At 34.1% G+C, this 23,444-nt stretch overlaps 1 protein-coding gene across 4 annotated transcripts in view; it reads left to right on the top strand.

The window, feature by feature from the left end:
• LOC147072862 (ral GTPase-activating protein subunit beta) overlaps positions 1-23,444 on the top strand; it is a 51,510-nt gene that overhangs the window by 4,886 nt on the left and 23,180 nt on the right. For 2 of the 4 annotated variants that reach the window (XM_085945925.1, XM_085945926.1), the window contains exons 4-16: positions 1,285-1,314; positions 1,951-2,185; positions 2,875-3,035; positions 3,119-3,261; positions 5,444-5,561; positions 12,022-12,213; positions 15,891-15,980; positions 16,111-16,233; positions 16,460-16,534; positions 17,442-17,607; positions 18,260-18,469; positions 20,435-20,622; positions 22,961-23,098. In XM_085945925.1, coding sequence (XP_085802051.1) covers positions 1,285-1,314; positions 1,951-2,185; positions 2,875-3,035; positions 3,119-3,261; positions 5,444-5,561; positions 12,022-12,213; positions 15,891-15,980; positions 16,111-16,233; positions 16,460-16,534; positions 17,442-17,607; positions 18,260-18,469; positions 20,435-20,622; positions 22,961-23,098 — 1,869 coding nt within the window. The remainder of the gene's footprint in view (positions 1-1,284; positions 1,315-1,950; positions 2,186-2,874; positions 3,036-3,118; positions 3,262-5,443; positions 5,562-12,021; positions 12,214-15,890; positions 15,981-16,110; positions 16,234-16,459; positions 16,535-17,441; positions 17,608-18,259; positions 18,470-20,434; positions 20,623-22,960; positions 23,099-23,444) is intronic. The other 2 variants (XM_085945927.1, XM_085945928.1) reach the window with 2 other exon arrangements.

Below are 23,444 nucleotides of genomic sequence, written 5' to 3'. Positions count from 1 at the left end.
GATACAAGACGAATGCTCATATTTATTATGTAATTTTTTTTTCAGTGTGAGAAGATGATTTTCTAGTCCTAAAAAAACACAAAACAATTTTACTGTAACATTATTAAAATTAATAGGGTTTATTGCTACTTTCAATTTGTGATTTTCTTTGTGTTTCAACACGATTCAAATGGTTAAGTTGCACCTTAATTCAGTCACTATAGAAAGTAACTTCTGCCTCGGATGGAAGCCAAATTGTTCCATAGTTACTGATGGAGTTTATGTGTTTCTCGGTAATTCCCCAAATCCGCAGCTAGTGGCTGGTAATCTATGAAAATATATTGCAGCTAAATTCCGTTCGGAACCACACGGTTTTGGCAGAGCCTAAGTAACAAAGCACACTGCGAGAAACCGTGCGATGCGCACGTGGCACGAGGGGTGTAAAAATTAATTTCTCAGCACAAACGTAGTGCGTAAAGCAAGTGCCATTTAGTAGCCGTGTTCATATTGCACGGCTTCTTGCAGTGTGCTCAGCCACTAAGAGAGACCCATTTTTTCTTTCATCATTAATCATCACACTACCAAAGTTGTGCATGCGCAAAACACGAAAATAGTATAATAAACCACACATGTGCTTCATGTTTTTCTAAATATACCTATACCTTGAGATTCATTAATAATAATAATCTATTCAAACATTTAAATTAAAGGTGTTCTCAATTAAAAGATTGAAGATATTGTGTATAACTGTAGTATTCTGGTTTGGCAGAGGATAGGTATTGCAGATGAAAGACGGTAGTAGTTGTTCGTGATGATGGAGGAGGTGAGAATTTATTTATTGTGTTTCAAATAACTACAAGAGTACAATCGATGCAATATAATAAATATAACGGTAATTCGGTGCGATGTGTCTTTAACGGAAACTTGTAATCGTGTGAGATTTCCAATCGATTCTGACCCGCTATTTATTGACCGGCGCACTATGAAAATTTTGAAATTATTATGAAATAATATTAATTCGTAATGTTATGAAATTTTATTGCAAATCCGCTATCTCATAACATTACGAACTCATATTATATAGGTACTGACTGATAATGTACGTGAAAAATTAATATTAAATAAATAATATTATAACTGAGATCTGGGTTACAGGAATCCGATGACAGCCACATAAATATGTATATTTTTTTCTAACAGTATATTGATTAACCAATTGATTGGAAAATTTCTTCATGATCGCTCAATCTTTGTTTCCCTATCACCACTATCGTGTATCAACTTTCAATTTTCTATTCTTTCAAGTCTTGCCATTCATTTATCAAGAGGAACTTGGTAAGAAGTGTTTCTTGGTCCTTATTTCATAAATATTTCATTTTCTGCTTTTCTAAATTACTAATAGAGACCACTTGACTACCAATTCGGTCGAAACAAGTCAAAGATTGTTCGCCTTCGACATTTTTTAAAACAAATATCTTTCTTCCCCTTCTATTGCCCACTACGTAATAATATAAACTAAAGGTATTATTTGTGATGAATATACGAATGAACAGAAAAAGTAATAACTAGTTGCAATGGTTGGTCAATCTGTGAGAATTGTAATCACAGGTAACTTTATTCGGTTGGTAGAACTAATGTCATAGACAAAATACCTACAATAATTATTGTATATGGCTGTAAAAGTAAATATTATGTGGCTATGTAATAATAGGCAGGTAATATAACAATGTAGCTAGTAATCATTACTTTTTCCAACAGTATCCATAACATTTCAAATCCAACATAAGGTTAACAATTACAATCACATCTATTGACTTTGGACCTACCAGATGTCTATTGAAATTTTATATTTCAATTTATTGTTTTAATGTTCGATCATCAAAATTAATGCACTTCTTTATTCATTGATACACATTGTAATATAGTTGAATAGATTTTCTTGTCATACATTTTACATTGACACATCTCTAGGTACTGATACGATCAATAAACAAGCTGTCCTTTGCCACCGCGTGCTGCGTAGCGTGCAACAGGTGTGTGCGCGTGCTACATTGTCGCGTGACACATGGTGTGCCGCACTTTCCTTCCTGCTGGCCATCAACGACACCCTCCTCGCTCCCCCCGCCCTAAGGGATGACGTGGCCGATCAGCTCTGTGAAAGAGTGCTGTCAGTGCTCTTTGAAGTTTGGATTATTGCTTGCCACAAGTGAGTGATATTTTATAAATATTCTCTATAGTGAGAAGAAGTAATACTAATATTATTTATCTACATAAGTGTTTTTCAAATCAGCGTGCCGCGAGTATCTTCTTAGGCCTAACATATAAAGATAACATCTATCGTTCTTAACAAAACACACCCATGACAACGGTGTGATATCAAATACAAATATTGAAACACTGTTAAACGTTATGTTTTTTTATATACTTTTTTATTTTATTTTCTTTCAAATTTCACTTTTGCAAACTACCTTTTGAGATATGGAACTGTAAAAATGATTAATTAGCGCCCTGATATCAGCTCGTATCTCGTTTTGTCTACGTTTTTCTTTCAAATGAATTTCTGGCAAATAGGTAACATTGTTTTTCAATTTTTGTTTGGAGTCAGAGTATGGACCTAATAGGTTGAGCAAGTGGCTAACATCCATTTCTCGTAAAAACAAAAATCTCTTAATACAAACCTCCATTCTGTGGAGGCCCATATGATCTTATGTTTTACGATTGGATATGGTCAAAAGAAAGAAGAATTTATTATAAGCCTTAGTAAGGTATTTAAATTCACTTTTTCATAGGTTCTGTTTGTACAGAGAAGGTTTCGGATTTATCATTATCCAGACTATCTTCATCCTCAATTAATCCTGATAATCGAAGTTCTACTATATTCGATTTTGCTTATAGATGCTTCCCCAGTCCACCACTGTGGAAAACCTTGAGAGAAGCAGCCATGCGATGGAGACATCGCACTGCGCTGACAGAGCAGTGGACTCGGGTCACCCTTTGTCTGACTGCACGTCTTCTGCAGAACATGTATGGACCTCTGTTTCCTGTGCTTAATATAAGTGAGTTTCGACCAAGTGGGAACCTATCGTACAAACCCTACATTCATTATTTTCTTTTTTAATTCAATTAATTTCTATTTCAGGTGAAGAGGACAGTCATCTTATACCGAATGATATGTCATATGAGAACATATCGCAGAGTTGGTACAGAATGCTCCACACAATTGGGAATCCGGTAGATCTGTGCAGACCTCAGATTATTAGTCAAACTCCCCAATTCCTACAGGCAAGCTTTCTCATCACTTTTGAACATTAAACTGTAAGATTAATAAATCATACCATTCTCACTACTAAGCAAAACATATGGGCATTCACATGGTGTGTTCGAATGAGATTCCATTATAGATTCGATCCACTGGACATGACCTTATTTGGTCGAAGGGCATGACCCAGTTGGAAATATAGGATAAAAGATAAAACATTATTTCTGTGATCACTGCATTAATTTTTTTACTCAAATTAAGTTATACAATACAGGCATCGTATGAATAAATCGAGTTGCAAACAGGAATCAGATACATAGATGAAATACTAAATTAGTTTTCAATGAAGGGTGGACACTTTGTGACTGACAGACGGAAATTGTACCACGGACAATTTCTTCGGAATTATATGTTCCGTCTAGCGTCTATATTGTTACTTTTATCCACAGGTATTCCTACAAGACCTTTTTTACATGGAATGGTTATTAGCCAGGGACACCGCACCCTTTTGTGCAATATATGCGGTACACACAGGCTCGCCGGCAACTTTTGATTTGTCCCTTCGCACTGATCGCTTATTGATTCAGCAGTCTTCATAAGTGATTTATTCATTTGTAATCAATACTTTTAAAAAAAAATTATCTAGGCTAGTAGGTATGCATACAAAAGAGAGAAAAAACTTGTATGTCGTCAATTTATTTTCTGAGATACGAGGGTGGGTCAATAATTCCTTAGAAAAAAGCATTAAAACAGTTTTTATTTTTGTATTTTTTTTTTATTTCTCAACATAATCTCCTTGGAGCTCAATACACTTGGTTAGACGTTTCTCAATTTTTTTTAAACCGTCAGAAAAATAAGTTTTCGGAAGGTCCTCAAAATAAGCATTTGTCCGATCGATGACTTCTTCATTTGAAAAAAAACCTTGTCCACGTAGCCATTTTTTTAAGTTTGGGAAAAGGAAAAAGTCACTGGGGGCTAAATCTGGCGAATACGGTGGGTGGTCGACCAATTCAAACTTCAATTCTTCAATTTTAGCCATTGATCGTAAACATGTGTGAACACGGGCATTGTTCTGATGAAAGAGGATTTTTTTCCTGTTTAAATGAGGCCATTTTTCTTCAATTTCGTTTTTTAGCTGGTCCAATAAAGATGCATAATAATCCCTTGTTATTGTTTTTCCTTTTTCCAAATAGTCAACGAAAATAATTTCACGTGCATCCCAAAATACAGTAGCCATAACCTTACCAGCTGATTTTACGGTTTTCGCCTTCTTTGGACATGGTTTGTCTTCGCAATCCACTGCTTTGACTGTTCTTTCGTCTTGGGAGTATAGTGGTGTATCCATGTTTCATCTACAGTCACAAAGCGATGAAAAAATTCATCCGGATTGCGTTGCATGAGCGACAACAGGGCTTTAGAGGCCACCACCCTATTGCGTTTATTGTCGACTGTGAGCAAACGCGGCACCCATCTTGCAGAAATATTTTTCATGCCCAATTTGTCATGTAAAATAGAAATGACGCTACCTTTTGAGATCCCTGTAACCTCAATTATCTCACTCAACTTTAATCTTCGGTCACTTAACACTATATCGTGGATTTTATTGATCATATCTGGTGTAGTCACCTCTACAGGACGTCCTGAGCGTGGTTCATCCTTTGTTGATGTACGACCACGTTTAAATTCATTTAACCAGTTATAAATAGTTGCAAGTGAAGGAGCAGATATGCCGTGAACTAAATCCAACTCATTTTTTATTTCCTTTGCTGTTAACCCTTTTATATTAAAATGTTTAATAACAGCTCTAAACTCAATTTTCTCCATTTTCCATTTTTCCATTTTCCACAAGCAAATTTTTTTTTTTAAATGTACGAAAAACACACAACAACCCGACCAATCTGATTGGAACTTCGCAGCATACTGAATCGGTAGTGCCGCTGCATGAAAACAAACCGCTTACAGTACTAGTCGCGCCACTTGTCGGCTTTTCTAAGGACTTATTGACCCACCCTCGTAATTAAAAGGCAAACATTCCGCAAAATAAGTCATCTAATAATAACTTTTGTAAGTGCTCGTTAGAGTCAAATAAGTTCCACACCCTCGACCTTTCGTTCTTTAGAACATTTGACATCTTTCTTTAACTGATCATAAATAAAATCTTCAGCACCCGACCAATGTTCCAATATGTAATTAAAAAAATTTCAGTTTGCAATAACGCAAGAAGATGCTGTTGATCCCAGCCAGCATCCGTGCTTGCTTTCACTACCGACTATATTTCTTAAAGCGATGAAGGGATTAGCAGCACAAGTCGACGCCTTTATGGGTAAGTTTCTATCAAATCATATACTATATTAATATGTAACTTCATATTCATCACATTACTCTGTAATAATTTAATTACACACTATAAAATAAACTATTGAATATTTCTCTTAAGTCTCTGTGAAAGATTCGAATGATCTAAATTGACGTTTTACTAACGATATAATATTATTTATATTAAATTCCACAATTTAGTTTTTTGTCGATGGTTATTTTAGTTACAGAATAAATGATTTGTCTTTACTCATAGAAAGAGACAAAATAGAAAACAATTCAGAGCCAAGAAAATCATAAGTTCTGGTAAACTAAAATATTTTAAATATAATCACATTACGGTTTCTAAAACACTGTGTCATCCGCTCACGCAGAAACTAAACTGGTTGCTGATGGAACTCATAAACTGGCCAGTGACTGATGTTTCTCTACGGGGCTACTGAAACCTAATAATCTCATAACCTCAAACTGTGAAACCCATTGTCTTTCCTACTTCATTCTAAGCTTTTTCCGTGATACCTTTACTGAAATATTCTTATACAGGCAGGAGTATTTCTCAACATCTGCCACATATTTTAAATTAAAAAATCGGTTGGACCATCTTTAACTTTTGACGTCTTGACTTGTTATCGCTTGTTTAGTTCAGTTCAGTGCTACCAATTTTGGCAAGAAAATATGATTTTTCATGGAATCTACTGATATTGGTACCACTGTTTTATGGGTGACTGGAAACTGAGAGACCGGGAGACTAGCATGTCGCGTCTCTTCGGTTTCGGTCGCGGACGTTTTGAAACTGACAGAATCCAGTCTTGCCATCAGCGAGCCGCCATTGAAATACACTAGCTAGATACTGGAGTTTCAGTCTCTTCTTTTTTGAGTAGTCACGTGAGCAGATGGCCTACGGTACCTACTAAATCTGAAATAATGATGAGATTGTATTAAAAAGAAGATCTCGTATCTTTCAGTATTTAATGTACTTTTTCTTGTTCACCTCATCCCCTACCGGAGTTCATTCACCGATTCAAGCCGATCTTCACTTTATTGTCTGTTACTCGGATCAGTTTGTATAACTACTCATCACCATGGAGATTCTTACGCCAAAAAGTGCGATGTCTTTTTCTACGGCGTATACTGTTCATCTTTCCTTGAATTATGAGCTTGGGAATGCTCTAGGTACCTTCATCCTCTCGTAATTTGCGTCAACAATTCGTATTGAAATTTTCCTGTTTTAATACTACGCAGAATTACTCAGTCCTTTCCCATTTGTTTGAGGATGTTGAGATTAGTCACCCTGTTAGTTTAAGGGTTTTTGACATTATGTCTATATAGCCATATCTCGAAAGCCTCAACTCCATGCTATTTACGTCCATGCCATGGAAAAGAATTGAGACGATACAATAGCAACCATAAACCAAAATACATGTGCAAAGACAATTTTTTTAATCTTGTAGCCTTAATGATGTTATAACTAAAATAGCTATCGACTAATTTATATAATTTAATATAATTAATGTCATAATGTTTGTAAAATGGGGTCTACCAAAAATATTAAATGCTAACTCAATTAATATAATGACCTTTTACTATGTATGTATCTATAAATCGATATGTTGATTATATACGCATACTTTATTCAAAATTCATTTATCTATTACTATCAAGTGACATTAGCTAATTAGTATTAATTTTAATTTCAGTGGTTACAAGTTTTAATACAAAAAAAAAAACAATTAAAATTGCTATAATTAGTATATACTTAATATCTGTGAAATCATTTATAACATAATAATTATTACTAAATTAAAATACTTTAGATTAGATAAAATATTCCACTGTAGGCAGCATAATAATCCAATAACCTGATTCAAGCTTTCTTAGAATGCCATAGATTATAATAAACATTATTATATTGCTATTGGCACCAGCTTATGGCCAATTTAGTTACATGTAAACCATAATATAATTGTATTAAACAATAGCAGTTTGATTTAACACATTTCTAAAAATATAAACTTACTAATTTATGGTGATCAACTTTAGTACCTAATTCATTAAAAAATAGAATAATAATTATTAACCAATAATCGAAATGAAAATTTTTGCTCTCAGTTCGCTTTCAAATTCATTGTTTGTTAAAACATGGATAAATCGTTAACTTATTATTATGTTAATTATGTTGAATATGATTCCATAATTGTTATTCATAATTTTTTAGTATGTATAGTATAGTTAATACATACTTTTCTCCATAAAGCCTGCTTCTAAATGATTATCACAAACTAAATTGTAGTGTAATATCGGCAAGTAATTTTGCAAGGCTGGGATATTGAGCTAGAGGAGTGGAGATTTCTCTTAGTTTTCTATATAGAAACACCACGTCATACTTTGCCTCCACCACCTACCACGTTTCTACACCTTTTCGAGCATAATCCATGACAAACGGATGAAAAGCTCCCCGCAATATTACCCTGTATGAGACAAGACCTTCACTCGCCCAAGGATGTTAAAGGAAACTTTCCTATGTAGAGATGGAGCCTAACCGTTTAAAAGCGAAGCAAAAAAAGTACAACTAATTTTCATACAAACTCTGAAAAGGTGAGGGTATTCTTGATTTATTTTGCATACAAAAGTGACGGTTACATCAAACTTGAACTTGCATCAGTAATTTTGATAACGAAACCACAGATGGTTCCGTATGAAAAAAGTTCAACATCTATGATGTACCGCGATGGCGATCGACTCAACAGCACAATACATATAATTTGGCTATATAGAGATGAAACAATGGAATCTGGGTGTTTTGTCTAATAATGTATGGTCTTATAAAGAGGGTTTTATTTTATAAAATTAATAAAAAAAATTGTCTATGCCTCTTCTCTTGCTCAATATCAGAGGTGAGCAATATTTCTGTTTTACAGTTTAGTTTGTGTATGATATTAACTTTACAGAATGAAAGAGGTAGTCACTAAGGAGTGTGATTCATGTAAATTGATTAAATACTTTCAGAACAACTCCATAAAGAATTTTTATCGTGCAATTGAGCTCCTCTCTGGGAAAGTAGCGTTATCCAAAAACCTTTGTTTTGAGATTATACCAATTAAAAAACAAATGATGTGATACATGTCTATATTCTTCTAGTGACTTCCGTTGTCTAGATTAAATAATGATTTTTGGCTGCTAAATAGACAAATGTATGGCGCGTCATTTCAATTGATATGCCGAAAACTAGCATTATTACGGAAACGCTTTTTTTCCGGAGAACGGATTATTGTGCTACATTTTTTAGCATATCTATTCGCCGCTTTCATATTATGTACTTGATTTAATTGAAACACAATTTTATTGTACTATACTATTAAAAGTTATATTTTTCTTTACAAATGTGTATTTGGTGAAATTGTAAATATTATTTTGAATTGTTGTAATAGATATATATTATTTTCATCACGGATAAATACATCACTGGGTTAGATGGTTTAGATCAAAAGTTATGGCACATGTAGGTATATACCATAGTAACTATGTTTCACAGATATTGTATAAAATACATTCATTACATGTTAACTGCATGCTCCCAACAGAAGGAAATACATACTAACATCCGCTATGTTGATTTCCTTTGGAGATATAGCCGAAACCGACTTAGAGTGACCTCATAACTAAGAGTTAACTTAAATTTAGTTATTAAAATTTAGTCATAAGTGTTTCATGTTTGATTTTGTCATTGATAAAAGAATAATATGGTTGTAACACGCAATTCCGAGAATTCAACCCTATATCTTTTATTGGTTACCACCAAGAATGCATTTTGATACCTGACAGTCAGGCAGCATATTTTGACATAAATACATCTCTGCCGCAAGTTCTGGTGATTATTGGATTCGCCCACCCCCAAATGTCATGACATTTGGGGGTGGGCGAATTACATATTAAATTGAAGTTAACTTTTAGTTATAATATTACCCGAAGTCAGTTCCGGCCTAATCAATATAGTGGATGTTAATACATACATCATTGACATCATTCATAATCATTGTAAAATTTTATCTTAATTACATACATATCGTTCTGTGTGGATTTACATCTTTCATATTTATTCATTACATTTTAAATGTCACCAAATCATTGGTTTGTGTTTTCAATAAATTTTCAGTGCTTATCTCGAAATATGTCATTGATTGATTCGTTAATAAGGGTGGGTGCCCATAAATCGTCCATCTTTTTTAATAAATAAATTGGCTTTAGTTGAAATTAAGTCTCTATGATTTCTGAAGACGTGTTTTGCTGTCTTATATTATAAACCAGATTGTGGATTTTTATTTAAACGTTTAAAAAAGGTTTCTATTAACCTCGAACAGATATACACATACGTTGTTACATTTTCGATCGGCATTTAACACAGGTGCCACAGAAAAAAATTGTGATATCTACGGCAATATTTTGAAAGTTAATTTGTGTCAACGTTGATTTAAGTTAAATATTTCGATAATAATATTTCAAAGTTGTTTGTGTAGTTAAACCCAAGACTAAATGTGCAAAAAATGGTTGACACACTCAGGGTCACTTGAACTACAGTGCAAAGACACCTTTATGAAAGGTTTGTAGGCAAGTCAGCAGAAAACGCCTCATACTGCAGCGTGTTAATGTAGCAAAAACTGCACAAGAATAACAGCTTAACTGGGAAGTCCTACTGCATCCACCATATTCACTTGATATTGCACTATAAGATTATCATTTATTTTTGATTTATGGAACAATCCCTCAAAAATAAAATATTTCAAATTGTCAGTAATAAGTTCACATCGAATCATATTTTTTATCATAGCCAGCACAGTTTTATAAAAGAGGTATTGTAAATTTACAGAAGGCAAAAGTCATAGATAATAAAGGTGAATATGTACTTGATTAGAAAATAATTATAAAAATTGGACTACTTATAGGTATACCTATTTTTCATCAATGGTTTTTCTAAATTTTTCTTTTAATAAATATAGCAGATATTGTAATGTAATTGATAAGTTTCTCTCAAACTCATTCAAAAGTTATGCCAATTAAATTGTTTCCAACATAAGATATATTTTAATATAATATTACCTAGTAACCTTTTTAAATGTTTAGTATTTAACAATCTTGTGCAGTTACAAATACTGCATTAGTTATATTAGGTACACCAACATTGATATCGTAGTATGCAACTCACTGTCACTGTTATTCCTAACATCGTAATGTATAAATAATATTATTATATAAACATTTCACAAATTATCGACAAATTTTAAATATTAATTTATTTGCTTTTCAATTCGGCAATTAATATAATATCTGTTAGAATCAGTTAAAGAAGTTTGGTAATCCTATCTAAAAGCACCGACCGTATTGTAGCCTGAATAATAAATTAAGGTTTATTCGTAGCAATTTTGAACATAAAACATTATAATGCAAATATTGCTATTGTTACATATGTTAAAATTGAAGGTGAGGGGTGGAGGTAGGCTGTTAAGATCCGACATAAATAGTGCACACTAAACTCTGTCAGTCATACTTAATTGTTTTCAGTGAACAAAGAATACAAATTGCAAATGGTGCTGGTTAGTTTTTTAAAAATCCATCTAAACCAAACCATAAAAATTTAGGTATGATATGGATGATCCAATAAAAATAATACACACTTTTTCAGTTATACAGTGTCAGTTTTTTTTTTAATTCATTAAGCCCTACCTAACCAAACCATAAGATAAAAACTATGAAATATCTAAAATTATGTATGACATAATGGCATAATTTTAGATATTTTATAGATAGACGAATATTATCTATTATGGCTTGGGTTACACAGGGCTTAATTTAATTTTAAAAACTAACCAACACTATCTGCAATTTGTAGTCTTTGTTCAATGAAAACAAATACGTATGACTGACCTAAGTTTATTGTGCACTCAGCACTATTTATGTCGCATCTTAACTGCCTACCTCCACCCTTGGCCACGGGTTACCATAAACCAAACCATAATTATTTAGTAAATTTCAATGAAGAGTCACAATACCAAAACAGCTACTAAAAATCGGGGCTATAAATAGTACTTCATAGCCAACATGTAGGTACAATGCAAATATTATTTTTTTTATGGCTGCTACCTATTTAACGAAACTAAACATTAATAAAAAAAATTCATGAGATTTCCTAAAATTACTGTACACTTATTTAACTTTTTAAATATAAATGTTCACAGGGGATGAAATTGTGATAATCTTCTATATAGATAGAATTATTCGGCTTTATTTCAACCTCTCGTTTTCAAAACGGTGTCTACGATGATAAATTGAGTGCTTCTCGATAGACTTACCATTAAATCTTATAGATCCAGCAAAATCCTGGATATACTATATTGTGCATGAAATAAAATCATCGGTTAGGCCCATCCTTTGTTGATGATTGCGGGGGTAATGTTCCACTGTGGGGTGCACAGGCATCAGCCAGGCAGGGTGGTGGGCGGAGATCTACGAGGGGCAGGGGGCCGCCGGCAAGGAGGGGCAGGGCGGACCGCCTGGTGCGGGGACAGTGACGGGAGGCGGCAGCGGGCAGACGGCGGCCGGGACGCCTCCCCCTCACAGACGCCTCGCTAAGAGCTTCAGCGTGGCCAGCGGACACCAGACTAACCGTAAGGGCGGTCTAACACACCCAATGTTCCCCACAAGCCACACCAATTTAACTTCTCAATCTACTCCTACTTGTTTAGCGAGTACTCCAAACCCAAAAATATTATATACGAGGGTGGGTCAATAATTCCTTAGAAAAAAGCATTAAAACAGTTTTTATTTTTGTATTTTTTTTTTATTTCTCAACATAATCTCCTTGGAGCTCAATACACTTGGTTAGACGTTTCTCAATTTTTTTTAAACCGTCAGAAAAATAAGTTTTCGGAAGGTCCTCAAAATAAGCATTTGTCCGATCGATGACTTCTTCATTTGAAAAAAAACGTTGTCCACTTAGCCATTTTTTTAAGTTTGGGAAAAGGAAAAAGTCACTGGGGGCTAAATCTGGCGAATACGGTGGGTGGTCGACCAATTCAAACTTCAATTCTTCAATTTTAGCCATTGATCGTAAACATGTGTGAACACGGGCATTGTCCTGATGAAAGAGGATTTTTTTCCTGTTTAAATGAGGCCGTTTTTCTTCAATTTTGTTTTTTAGCTGGTCCAATAAAGATGCATAATAATCCCCTGTTATTGTTTTTCCTTTTTCCAAATAGTCAACGAAAATAATTCCACGTGCATCCCAAAATACAGTAGCCATAACCTTACCAGCTGATTTTACGGTTTTCGCCTTCTTTGGACATGGTTCGCCATTCGCAATCCACTGCTTTGACTGTTCTTTCGTCTCGGGAGTATAGTGGTGTATCCATGTTTCATCTACAGTCACAAAGCGACGAAAAAATTCATCCGGATTGCATTGCATGAGCGACAACAGGGCTTTAGAGGCCACCACCCTATTGCGTTTATTGTCGACTGTGAGCGAACGCGGCACCCATCTTGCAGAAATTTTTTTCATGCCCAATTTGTCATGTAAAATAGAAATGACGCTACCTTTTGAGATCCCTGTAACCTCAATTATCTCACTCAACTTTAATCTTCGGTCACTTAACACCATATCGTGGATTTTATTGATCATTTCTGGTGTAGTCACCTCTACAGGACGTCCTGAGCGTGGTTCATCCTTTGTTGATGTATGACCACGTTTAAATTCATTTAACCAATTATAAATAGTTGCAAGTGAAGGAGCAGATATGCCGTGAACTAAATCCAACTCATTTTTTATTTCTTTTGCTGTTAACCCTTTTATATTAAAATGTTTAATAACAGCTCTAAACTCAATTTTCTCCATTTTCCATTTTTCCATTTTCCACAAGCAAATTTTTTTTTTAAATGTACGAGAAACACACAACAACCCGACCAATCTTATTGAAACTTCGCAGCATACTGAATCGGTAGTGCCGCTGCATGAAAACAAACGGCTTACAGTACTAGTCGCGCCACCTGTCGGCTTTTCTAAGGACTTATTGACCCACCCTCGTATTATGAGAAATATAATATTTATCAGATTGGCATATTCAAGTATTTCAACTATATTATGATAGCTACGGCACTCTACTCCAACGGTTCACTTTGATTTAAATATTAGTTATATTATTCAATACATACAAGTTAATTGATGGCTAGGGATAAACTAATGAAAGCCCGCGTTTTGGTTAAAATTGAAGCAATTATTGTGCTTGCCTCTATGCTATTTAACAAAAACACCTTTCAGTGGCACTTCGATTGTCTAATATTGGTGAACCATAGTGTGCGGACATTTTATTCTCTGGATTCCTAAAAATAAGACTTAGAGGGAACATTGGACCAAACTAGCCAATTAATTGTACTGTGGTTTTTATTTTACGCCAACGTTTTTGGTAGTTTATAAAATTCCTCATTTCATTCAAGAAAGGATTTTTTCGAAACTACCCCATTTTTTGTTTTTTTTTTTTTTTTGTATTCCTACGTTATTTACATACTTATTGAAGATTTCTACGCCTTGTGTTTAACATATTTTTACTCCATTGTGTTAAATTACTTAAAACTTTTATTATTAGCTTATATAATTAATTATTTTCTCATTATCATCATCATCAGCGTGCATCTATCCACTGCTGAATGAAGACGTCTCCAAGCCGATTCCATTCCTCTCGGTTCTATCTGTATTGCCATTGAAATAAATAAATCTTATTTTAGATTCATCTTAACAATTTGAGTAATAATTTATTATGAAGAATGTGTCAAATCCCATTAATACCTACCGACATATTGTCAATAGCTTCCTATGGCTTTCAAATACATGATGTTCCATTCAAATATATTTTTTCTATTTTGCTTTTTGACTATTTATACAGGATTGTAAATAACATTATATTTTGTTGTGTGTTACGTAATATGTTTCTGTCCGTGTACGCTTTTGTTGAAAAAAAAGAGTTTTTTTTTTCATAAAATTCCAAGCATGCTTCTGAACATAATTTTGCACAAAACATGCTTGTTTTGCACAGCTTTTATGATAATTAAATATATAATCATTTATTACATATATATATTTAACTGTCATAATGCAAAGGTGGTCGTCTTTCACTCACTTCTAAATTTTCTTAATGTCTTTGTCCATGTGTTCTTTTCTACTTGGGTGATGAGAAAAACTCACAACAAACTGTTGGTTCGGCGACGGTACAATAATGTGAATTTTATTAGAATATTGCATCTGTATTATTTGCTGAATTGAATCATGTAACTATATAACAATTAAATTAACTATATTTCACTTTAAGTTTTATTCCAAATAAATATCAGTCAGAAAATATTGTTTATTCTTTTAAATTTCACTTTACGTTGTACTGTATACATGTCCTTCATTCTGTTCACAAAAAGATGTGGGTATTGTTTACGGTGGGATTTACAGTATGTATAGTGTATTCATCTCATGAAAGCTCACCCTAATCTACTAGACAGGACGCATAGTGGCAAAATTCAATAGAAACACTGTTCTGTGCACGTGGTCGGTGGAGTGGGGACACACTGTTGTGAGATAAATACATTATACCTGTGATACAATTAATAATACTGTAATTATGTGTTTTTATTTCTGACGATAGGCACATGGACACTGGTAAATTAAGGTACCTACATACTTCAACAGTTAAAATAATTTTAGCGGAGGCTGGGTATGAAAAAATTATATATTTATATGTTTCAACGTATACCCAAAGATGATTACGATTCTCAAGGCAAGCCCTCTATAGTCAGGCTGCGGCATGTAATTTTGAGTCTGGATTGTAGTGCTAGTTATTATTTATAGTTTGAATACAATGCGGTATCAATTAATGTGCTATCATTTTCTTAAATACTTTTTTCTACTTCACTTTTTGTATATTGTACCTATATATTAATTTATATATTTGCTTGGTTTTTTTGACAGTTTATAACTTGAGTGACAGTCATCATAGAGCATTATATGTCATATTGATTCTGCCTATCAAAATTTCACATCAAAGCAGTACTTTTTCAAAATTTATTCATTATGAAACAATAATCATTTATCTCAAAAAGTTAACCGCATCATATTATAAGTATAAGCTACAACAACTAGCACTAATATCCCATTTCGTGATTTTGTTTCACGGCCTGACTATAGATGGCCTTGATTGTTACATTACCTATACATTTATATTTAGTAATTCAAACAATTTCTTCCGCACATTCATTCCATAGAATATTTAATAATAATATGTTGTTTGTAATCTGTATGTTCTTCCAGGGTTGCCAAGAGCATCCCTTATAGGCTTAACGAGCAGTCGTCCGGTCAGTGTTGCCCCTACTACTCCGCCCAACCCCGTTCCAGTTATAAGTAAGTTATTTGACCATTAGTCATTCAGTAATTGTGATTTCTGAATTAGTAATTCAATAATTGTGATTTCCCTCAACTCAGTTTTAAAAAAAAAATTAAAACTAATTAGATAATTCTGTTATTGTTGTAGCCAACACAGAACGCCCACCTCTGGCCCCCGTGCGTCCCAGGGTCAATTCGATTCTACATCTTTTCGGCGACTGGCTCTTCGAAGCCGCTTTGATCGGCACATTCACACAGCAGTCTTCTCAACGTATGTATCTCAATACTCATTTTGATACAATAATTGCCCTAAAAGTTCAAAATATCAATCGTTGAAAACATGCAGAATATCGGGTTGGCTGGATAAAAACTATGAAGGTCAACTAAGAAAAAAATCATTAGTTTAAAATTACATTTATTTTAAATTTAATTTAAGAACATTTTAAAGAATGGAAAACGAAAAAATATTTCTAACTATGTTATTTTTGGTATTTTAGAAAGAGCCGAAGGTACGCCACCCCCATCTTTACCCGATTTGCCACCAGGTCTTCAGATACACAACTACCAAGCGGGTTAGTACTTAATCTACGGACTATTTCTGAACAATTCACTATTATAACAGCGCACGGGCATACAAATACTTTCTCACTCACACTTGGATGTCGCACACAGCACTACCCAAGCGGCCCCCACCATAAAGTGCAGCAATGTTATTACACAGAAGGCAGATAAGGGGTCGTCTATTCGGCTGTATAAAACACTACTTGACCTTCAGTTATCATTGAGTTCAGCTCAGTCTTTCATCTAGCTCACCTAGTCCAGGCAGGACAACCCATGACTTCACAATATCAATAAGGGACGGACGAATTTCATTACTACTTTATTACTAGTGTTGGATTTCATTTCAAAGTATCTACCTACTATGCCATCTTATAATAGCAAGTTTGTGAAACGGAATCGGAAACAAATTCAAATCCTGTTACAGTTCTAACCGTCTGTGAGACTAGTTAAGTAATAAAAAGTGTCCCTTGAAAGATCAAACTTTATTCTTCAGAATGATTGTAAAAGAAATATTTCCTTTTTTTTAAATTATTCGTTTACCAGTCTGATGCTCCCAACCTTGGGAGAGTACACCAAGGTTTTAATCACTTATATGCACATTTGAAATTAGCCTGACAATCTCCTTGCATAATAATTCGTAATTCATTGTGCTCTAAAATTTATTTTTTATCACCAAAGAACTCACTGAGAAAATATTCAACTATAGTGAAAGTGTGTGGTAATGAAAGTCTTGAAGACCAAGAAGAATATAGTCGGCAAGGAAAGGCCTTCACTCAGCAGTGAATTGAGAGTGACCGAGATGATAAATATAATACAATGACATAATTAAACCTAAGTAAATATATGTACATAGAATATTAAAACGAGATTAATTTTAATTGGATAATTTAAAAATGTGATGCTTATTGTTTTAATCAGGTCGTGCGGAAGCCCTGGGAGCGCTATGCCGAGTGTTCTGTTCGAAGCAGTCTCGAGAGACAGTGCTGGCTGCTTACTATGCCCGCTTTTATATTGCTGTCCAATGTGGCCTGCAAGATCCAGCTACCGTGCCCAGCGTTTTACTCAATGCTGCAGATATTTTCAGGTAACTTTCGTTGTAAACATTAATTTACATTTTATTTACAAACAATCTATTTAATACAAAACTAAAAATGTACTGGATCACTATCAAATATTGTACAAAAGTTCACATGACTCCCTCTAGGTATAGTCAAAGCACTTTGTGTTAGCACCTACTAGCCTTCTTAAGTTGGAGGAAGACACAGGGCGTCGAGAAGGTAATGAGGCGAGGTTCTTAATAAACAGTCAGTATTACGGAGAATAAGCATTTATTGAACAATTACAGTCACCATAAAAGAATAGAGTTACCGCGTAATGCCATTGGTCGTGGTCCGAATTCATATGCCAGACTGGTGAATGGCCACCCGCCTTTAACCTTACCTAACAGGAGAGGGAAATGAGCTTTAATTCTTACAAACAAGAATCACGAACTGAAAGAAGTTGTGAGTAAATTCTGTTCAGTCTAAAACGGGGGTTTACATACTACTTACATACATAGGCAGAATGATTTTGCAGAAATTAAATGAGTGGAGTAATTATATACAAAACTAAGTGATTTTACTTACAATTAGACCCAATATTATATTGTTGAAAGACCGTCTAATGGAGGTTCATGTAACAGTATGGTACGTTTTGGACATGTCACTGCACATCTCTCATGGTAATCAATTTTTCAGACTGGATCTGGATGGAGTATACATTTTAGTTCCTGACTTCATTGAAGCCTTGGAAAAGGTGCTTCCTGAAAAGGAATTGAAGTTGAACTGCGGCAACGTAGATAAGAAAGAACTGAGGAGGGCGAGCATCTCAATTTTACTTTCTCTTCTGGTGGTGCCTCATCACCTGCAGAATCTCCCCATCAAGGAGTTACCGGGGAATGTGGATAGGTAACATATTTAAAATAAAACAAATTGTACTGAGAAAGTGAGATTATCTAGACCCTAGGGCAGTGGTTCTTAACCTGGGTTCGATCGAACCCCAGGGGTTCGGTGAGTCAGTCTCAGAGGTTCGGCGGAGGTCAAGACACACACCCGACTCATATGATTCGTGATGACACGCCCCGCTTGGCCATCATTGAAATTCAGCAGAGCCAGGTTCAACAGCAACTCTTCAGAACAACAACGCGTTCATCGTTTTGGTGTCAACAAATGGTAACGTACCCTGTTATTGCTAAGAAAGCTCTGGAGATAATGCAGTAAATATTCATTATTTTGCTTTTGTTTTTGTGTGAAAATCATGTTTTAATGGTTTCGTTCTTTGAACACAGTGATGTTGATGAACGGTTCATTTTGTGCACCAGTAAAATATATACCTATGTTTTGAATTTGAAAAAAATCATATTTTATTTTTCCAATTAAGAAGAGTTCGGTGAATGCGCATATGAAACTGGTGGGGGTCAGTACCTCCAACAAGGTTAAGAACCACTGCCCTAGGGGAACTATATTATGTACTCTTTTGGGATTGTAAATTTCTGTCTAGCCAGATTTTTGAAATATGTACAGGATTTTAAATTTACCTTTTTTATTTGAATTTTCCTCGTTAAAATCGCTGCTGAGGTGTACCGGTGAATTGTGTGCGACGCAATTCGCCAGACTCTACAGCGGAAAGAGGCGATTTACCGTTAACCATTGTCTTGTCTATATTTATGAATACTTTTGACAGCAATAGACAACAATATTTCAAAGACGTATTTTGTCAAAAGTTTCATATCTACTTGCTTAACCGTTTAAAAAAAAATAAAAAAAATTTCGGTTAGGTACATGTTCAAACACGCGCGTTAACATAATTTTACTCCCTACTTTAATTATAGTTTGTCAATTTATGGCTACGGCCGTATGTTGTAGCTTAACCACTAGGGAATGACAAAAGAAATGGCGTATTTCAAAAAAACACTACCTTATTCTTAGGTCAATAATTATTATAAAGCAATCATTATTCATAAGATGTTTATCACACTTGAATGGTCAAAGACATAGCTTATAATAAGTATCTTTAGAATCATCATCAAATGTGTTAATCTTGCCGATTTTTTGAATAATAAAATACCTAATTCTTGTCAAATTTGGGATCACAGGGATTATCAATATAATTTTTTATCGTAAATATTTTACAAAAATTATCTCGTAATAAATTATACTAATGGTTTCATAAATGCGTTTAAAAATTAATAAATGTAAAAAATCTTAACACCACTGCACAGTTATGTACCGAAATATGACTATATTCTAAAACATTAGAGCGAGAGGTTTAAAAGAATACTATTTTATGTAACAAAAATACTTTATGCAGTCATCAAATGTTTAAAATAACTATAAAGGATAACAAGACTTCAAAATTATATAAATAGATTATCTACAACGTTTAAGGAGTGTCCAGGATCATGGTTTGAAAATACAATAAAAACTCAATTTTGACCTTCGACGAGCATGTCCCCCCTTAAGAGATAATAAAACATTAAAAAATTTTGCCAATTTTCAGAGGAATTAAAAAGGACCATAGAGTGATGAATAATAAAAAATATTTACTTATAAATATAGAATTTAAAAAAACTAATATTACTAAAATAATAAATTCCCATATTAGGTGTCTCTATCTGTAATGGCCAAGATGCAGTAAACGTAGTTTACTGGTTAACAGTAGACAATAGACAGTCTGCACATAGGAAATCGACATGACCTCCAGGAGAAATAAGAAACTGAGATATTTATCAATCTTTATTCTCATTTTTTAAGTTTGAGTTCACGGGTTAACCGATTTGGTAGCTGCTATCGAATCCGAAAATACGCCGCCGTATTTGGAACATTACTCTTTCAAAGTTAGCCGTTTATTTACTTTTACTGATCATATTCCAGAGGGCTTATGTTTGGAGATCTGGCGGGGCGGACATCACTGCTGGCCGTAGCTGCTGTCCAGGCGGAATGGTGTCCCCCACTCGCTGTCCCCCTGCTGTCGGCCCTGTACCTCTGTGTCAGTCATGCCCCGCCTGGGGAGCGGAGAACCTCACAGGGACAGTTTTCCCCACCACACAACCCTGCTAGCGGTAACAAAACACTGTCAATATTATAATCTGTTCTCAGACCATGTATAATTCGGAAACTATATCTTTATACGCAGTGAGTTTATTCTAGCAGACATGTTTTCTTTTACTCTTTTGCCACGTTGGTAATCTATAAAATTAATGTTTCTGACATTTCACAAAATTGTTTATTTATCTCCCTAGTTACGGAATCTACCTGAATGGCACGTGTTATCACCCATAAAAAACATCAGAGGTAGGATAGAAACCTTTGTGTATACTCTGTATAGAAAAATGTTACATAGTGCTCTTACAATATTGTTTGCTAGAGTCCTAACACAATTTACTGTATGTGTACATTGCAGGATCATGCCAAAATTTAACAATAGTCTTTAATTTCTTTTATTGTGTTAACTGTCAATACATGGTGGAACTGAATTGTTAATTGATTAATTAATTATTGATTGATTAATTAATTGATTAATTAAATAAAACGCAATTTTTTTTTTGTTATTCCACTTTTTTATTTAATATATTTGGACCGGTTTCGTCCGCGTCAAAAGGACATTTTCAAAATCAAATTGCCTCAAGAGCATCGGGCAGTTTCAACAATTTTAATTCAATGCACTGATGCACAATCACAATGACTGATTCGTATGCTTCGGTGGCTGTTCAGGTGATGTGAACCAAATGTAAACTGCCCTTTCTTTATCGCAGAAATCATGCATGAAGTTTCATAGGAATTTACTTCCAAATGGTCAATCACTGATTGACACCGACACATTTCATAAAGCTAAAAATAAAAAGCCGTTGAATGTTATTCAACGACTGCCATAGAGAACTATAAAATCCTATACGAGAATATACCACAATGGTTTAATGATAGACGGAGATATTATATAGTTTTCTAGTCGCCACACATTTTGTCAAATTACTCTTGTATTTTGAAAACATCTGCTAGAACAAGTCTGCTGATATATTTTGATTTGTCATATCGCAGGTAAAACTCATTAAGTACAATTGTGTAAGATTGCACTTTATGAGTTTAACTTGAATTATTTATTTATTTACAGTAAATATATAAAATTAAATATTGTGGAATATAATAATAACTTGGTACCTGTACCCTTGGGTTTCAATAAAAATTCATTATATTAAGCCACAGTTAGACCAAGCGAGCGAATGTTTGTTCTTCCCCCTCTCCATCGAAATTCTCTCGCTTTTTGTTGAGAGAGCATAAGAATTTCGCTGGAGTAGGGGAAGAACACACATTCGCTCACTTGGTCTAAATGCGGCTTTATGTTGTCTTCATCAAATTCACAGTCGTAAAAAATTTGTAACATGTATTATATTATTCATATTACAGAGATACATAGTTCATTATTCACCCATTTGCAGGCTTGATGATTTCAGTTAGTTTCAATAAATACATTGGCTGTTACTTCACTATCAAATTGTTTTGTTTTTGTTTTGTTTTCTTTTGTTTTGACCACTCGCTCGCAATGCCGGCAAGTTTTTACTCGTTTGCTTTTTTGTGTTTTTGTGAATAATACTTACATGAAGGTTCTGTATAGTACATTACACGCCATATCAATAAAATTGAACAACTCGTATCTAAGATAAGTAGGCTTTCTTTCACCACATGAAATCAATGATTTGAAAATTTCAGACAAAAATTTTATTATCTTTGACTGAAAAGAAATAAGGATTAGATATTTTACTTGTGATTAATACATGTCTCAAATCTCACCCTTGATCTAATGACAGAATTTTATATATGACTTTGGATTTACTTTGAATTTTCGTGACAGATGAAAAATGGTCGCCGTTAATTTAACCTAACTAATCTAAGTTGCGCTGTTTCCAAATGATTCAGTATCGAACTCAAGCAACTAAACTGTTATTTATATAAGCAATATAAAATGTACCTGAAATTCAAATGAATTACAATACTATCTACAATATTTGTTTGAATGCTGTGTACAATATACTTGATTATTTCGACAGCTTTCACGTACGTTTCTCAATTCTGCCACTATTTAGTGATGTTGCTAGTCACTAAATAACCAATTTCGGTCACTTTACATTAAGCAGTAGTTAAGTATGAGTAAGTATCTGGCTGTTAGTTAAAATCATTATGCAATGTCATAGTTACACAGTATGTTTTGGACCCACTATGGCCACCGTATAGAGTATCGTCTACCAAATTATTGAATATTTTAATAATAATTTAAATTATTGAATATATAAATTATTATGCCACCACAGCTATAATTTACATGTGATTTTATAATGTATTTAAAAATATTGCGTTTTCGATTAGTAAGTGGACTGTATGTTGGTTTTGTGTGTGCGGTGACAGGGCGTTCAGAGAGTAGCAGTACTGGAGGGCGCCCTCCCAGTTCTACGGACAGTCTTTTCGGGGCGCTCGCATATATCGACGATTTCCCCAATGCCGATTCGCTTTTAAGAGATATAGAACCCTCGACACATGGCTTTGGTAATTTATTTTCCTTTTATGTTGTGTTCCCTGATGTTCCCTCTAAAAACTATATCCCAAACTGTCAGTTTGATAATCATGTCACACATTTTTTTTTATATCTAGTGTCAGAATTTATAATGTCAATATAAATTTTAATTCTGCGCTGACAACTGATTTTATAGGGAACATTGGTTGTGATCTGTGATTATGTTTGTTGTTTTGTTGTTACGGCGCATTTATTTGTCGCTTTATTGATGGCATCTCTGAAATCAGTTAAGAAACTCATTCATTCAATAATAATTTATACAAATTTATTGATATTTGATACAGTACAATATAATTTGATAGAAAAATACACTATTGT

The sequence above is a fragment of the Rhyacophila brunnea genome, unplaced genomic scaffold (assembly GCF_057557595.1).
Source record: "Rhyacophila brunnea isolate RB1 unplaced genomic scaffold, BYU_Rbru_1.0 scaffold_19, whole genome shotgun sequence".
Taxonomy (NCBI): Eukaryota; Metazoa; Arthropoda; class Insecta; order Trichoptera; family Rhyacophilidae; genus Rhyacophila; species Rhyacophila brunnea.
Note: the sequence above shows the minus strand (reverse complement) of the source record. Positions and strands in the feature narration are given on the sequence as shown.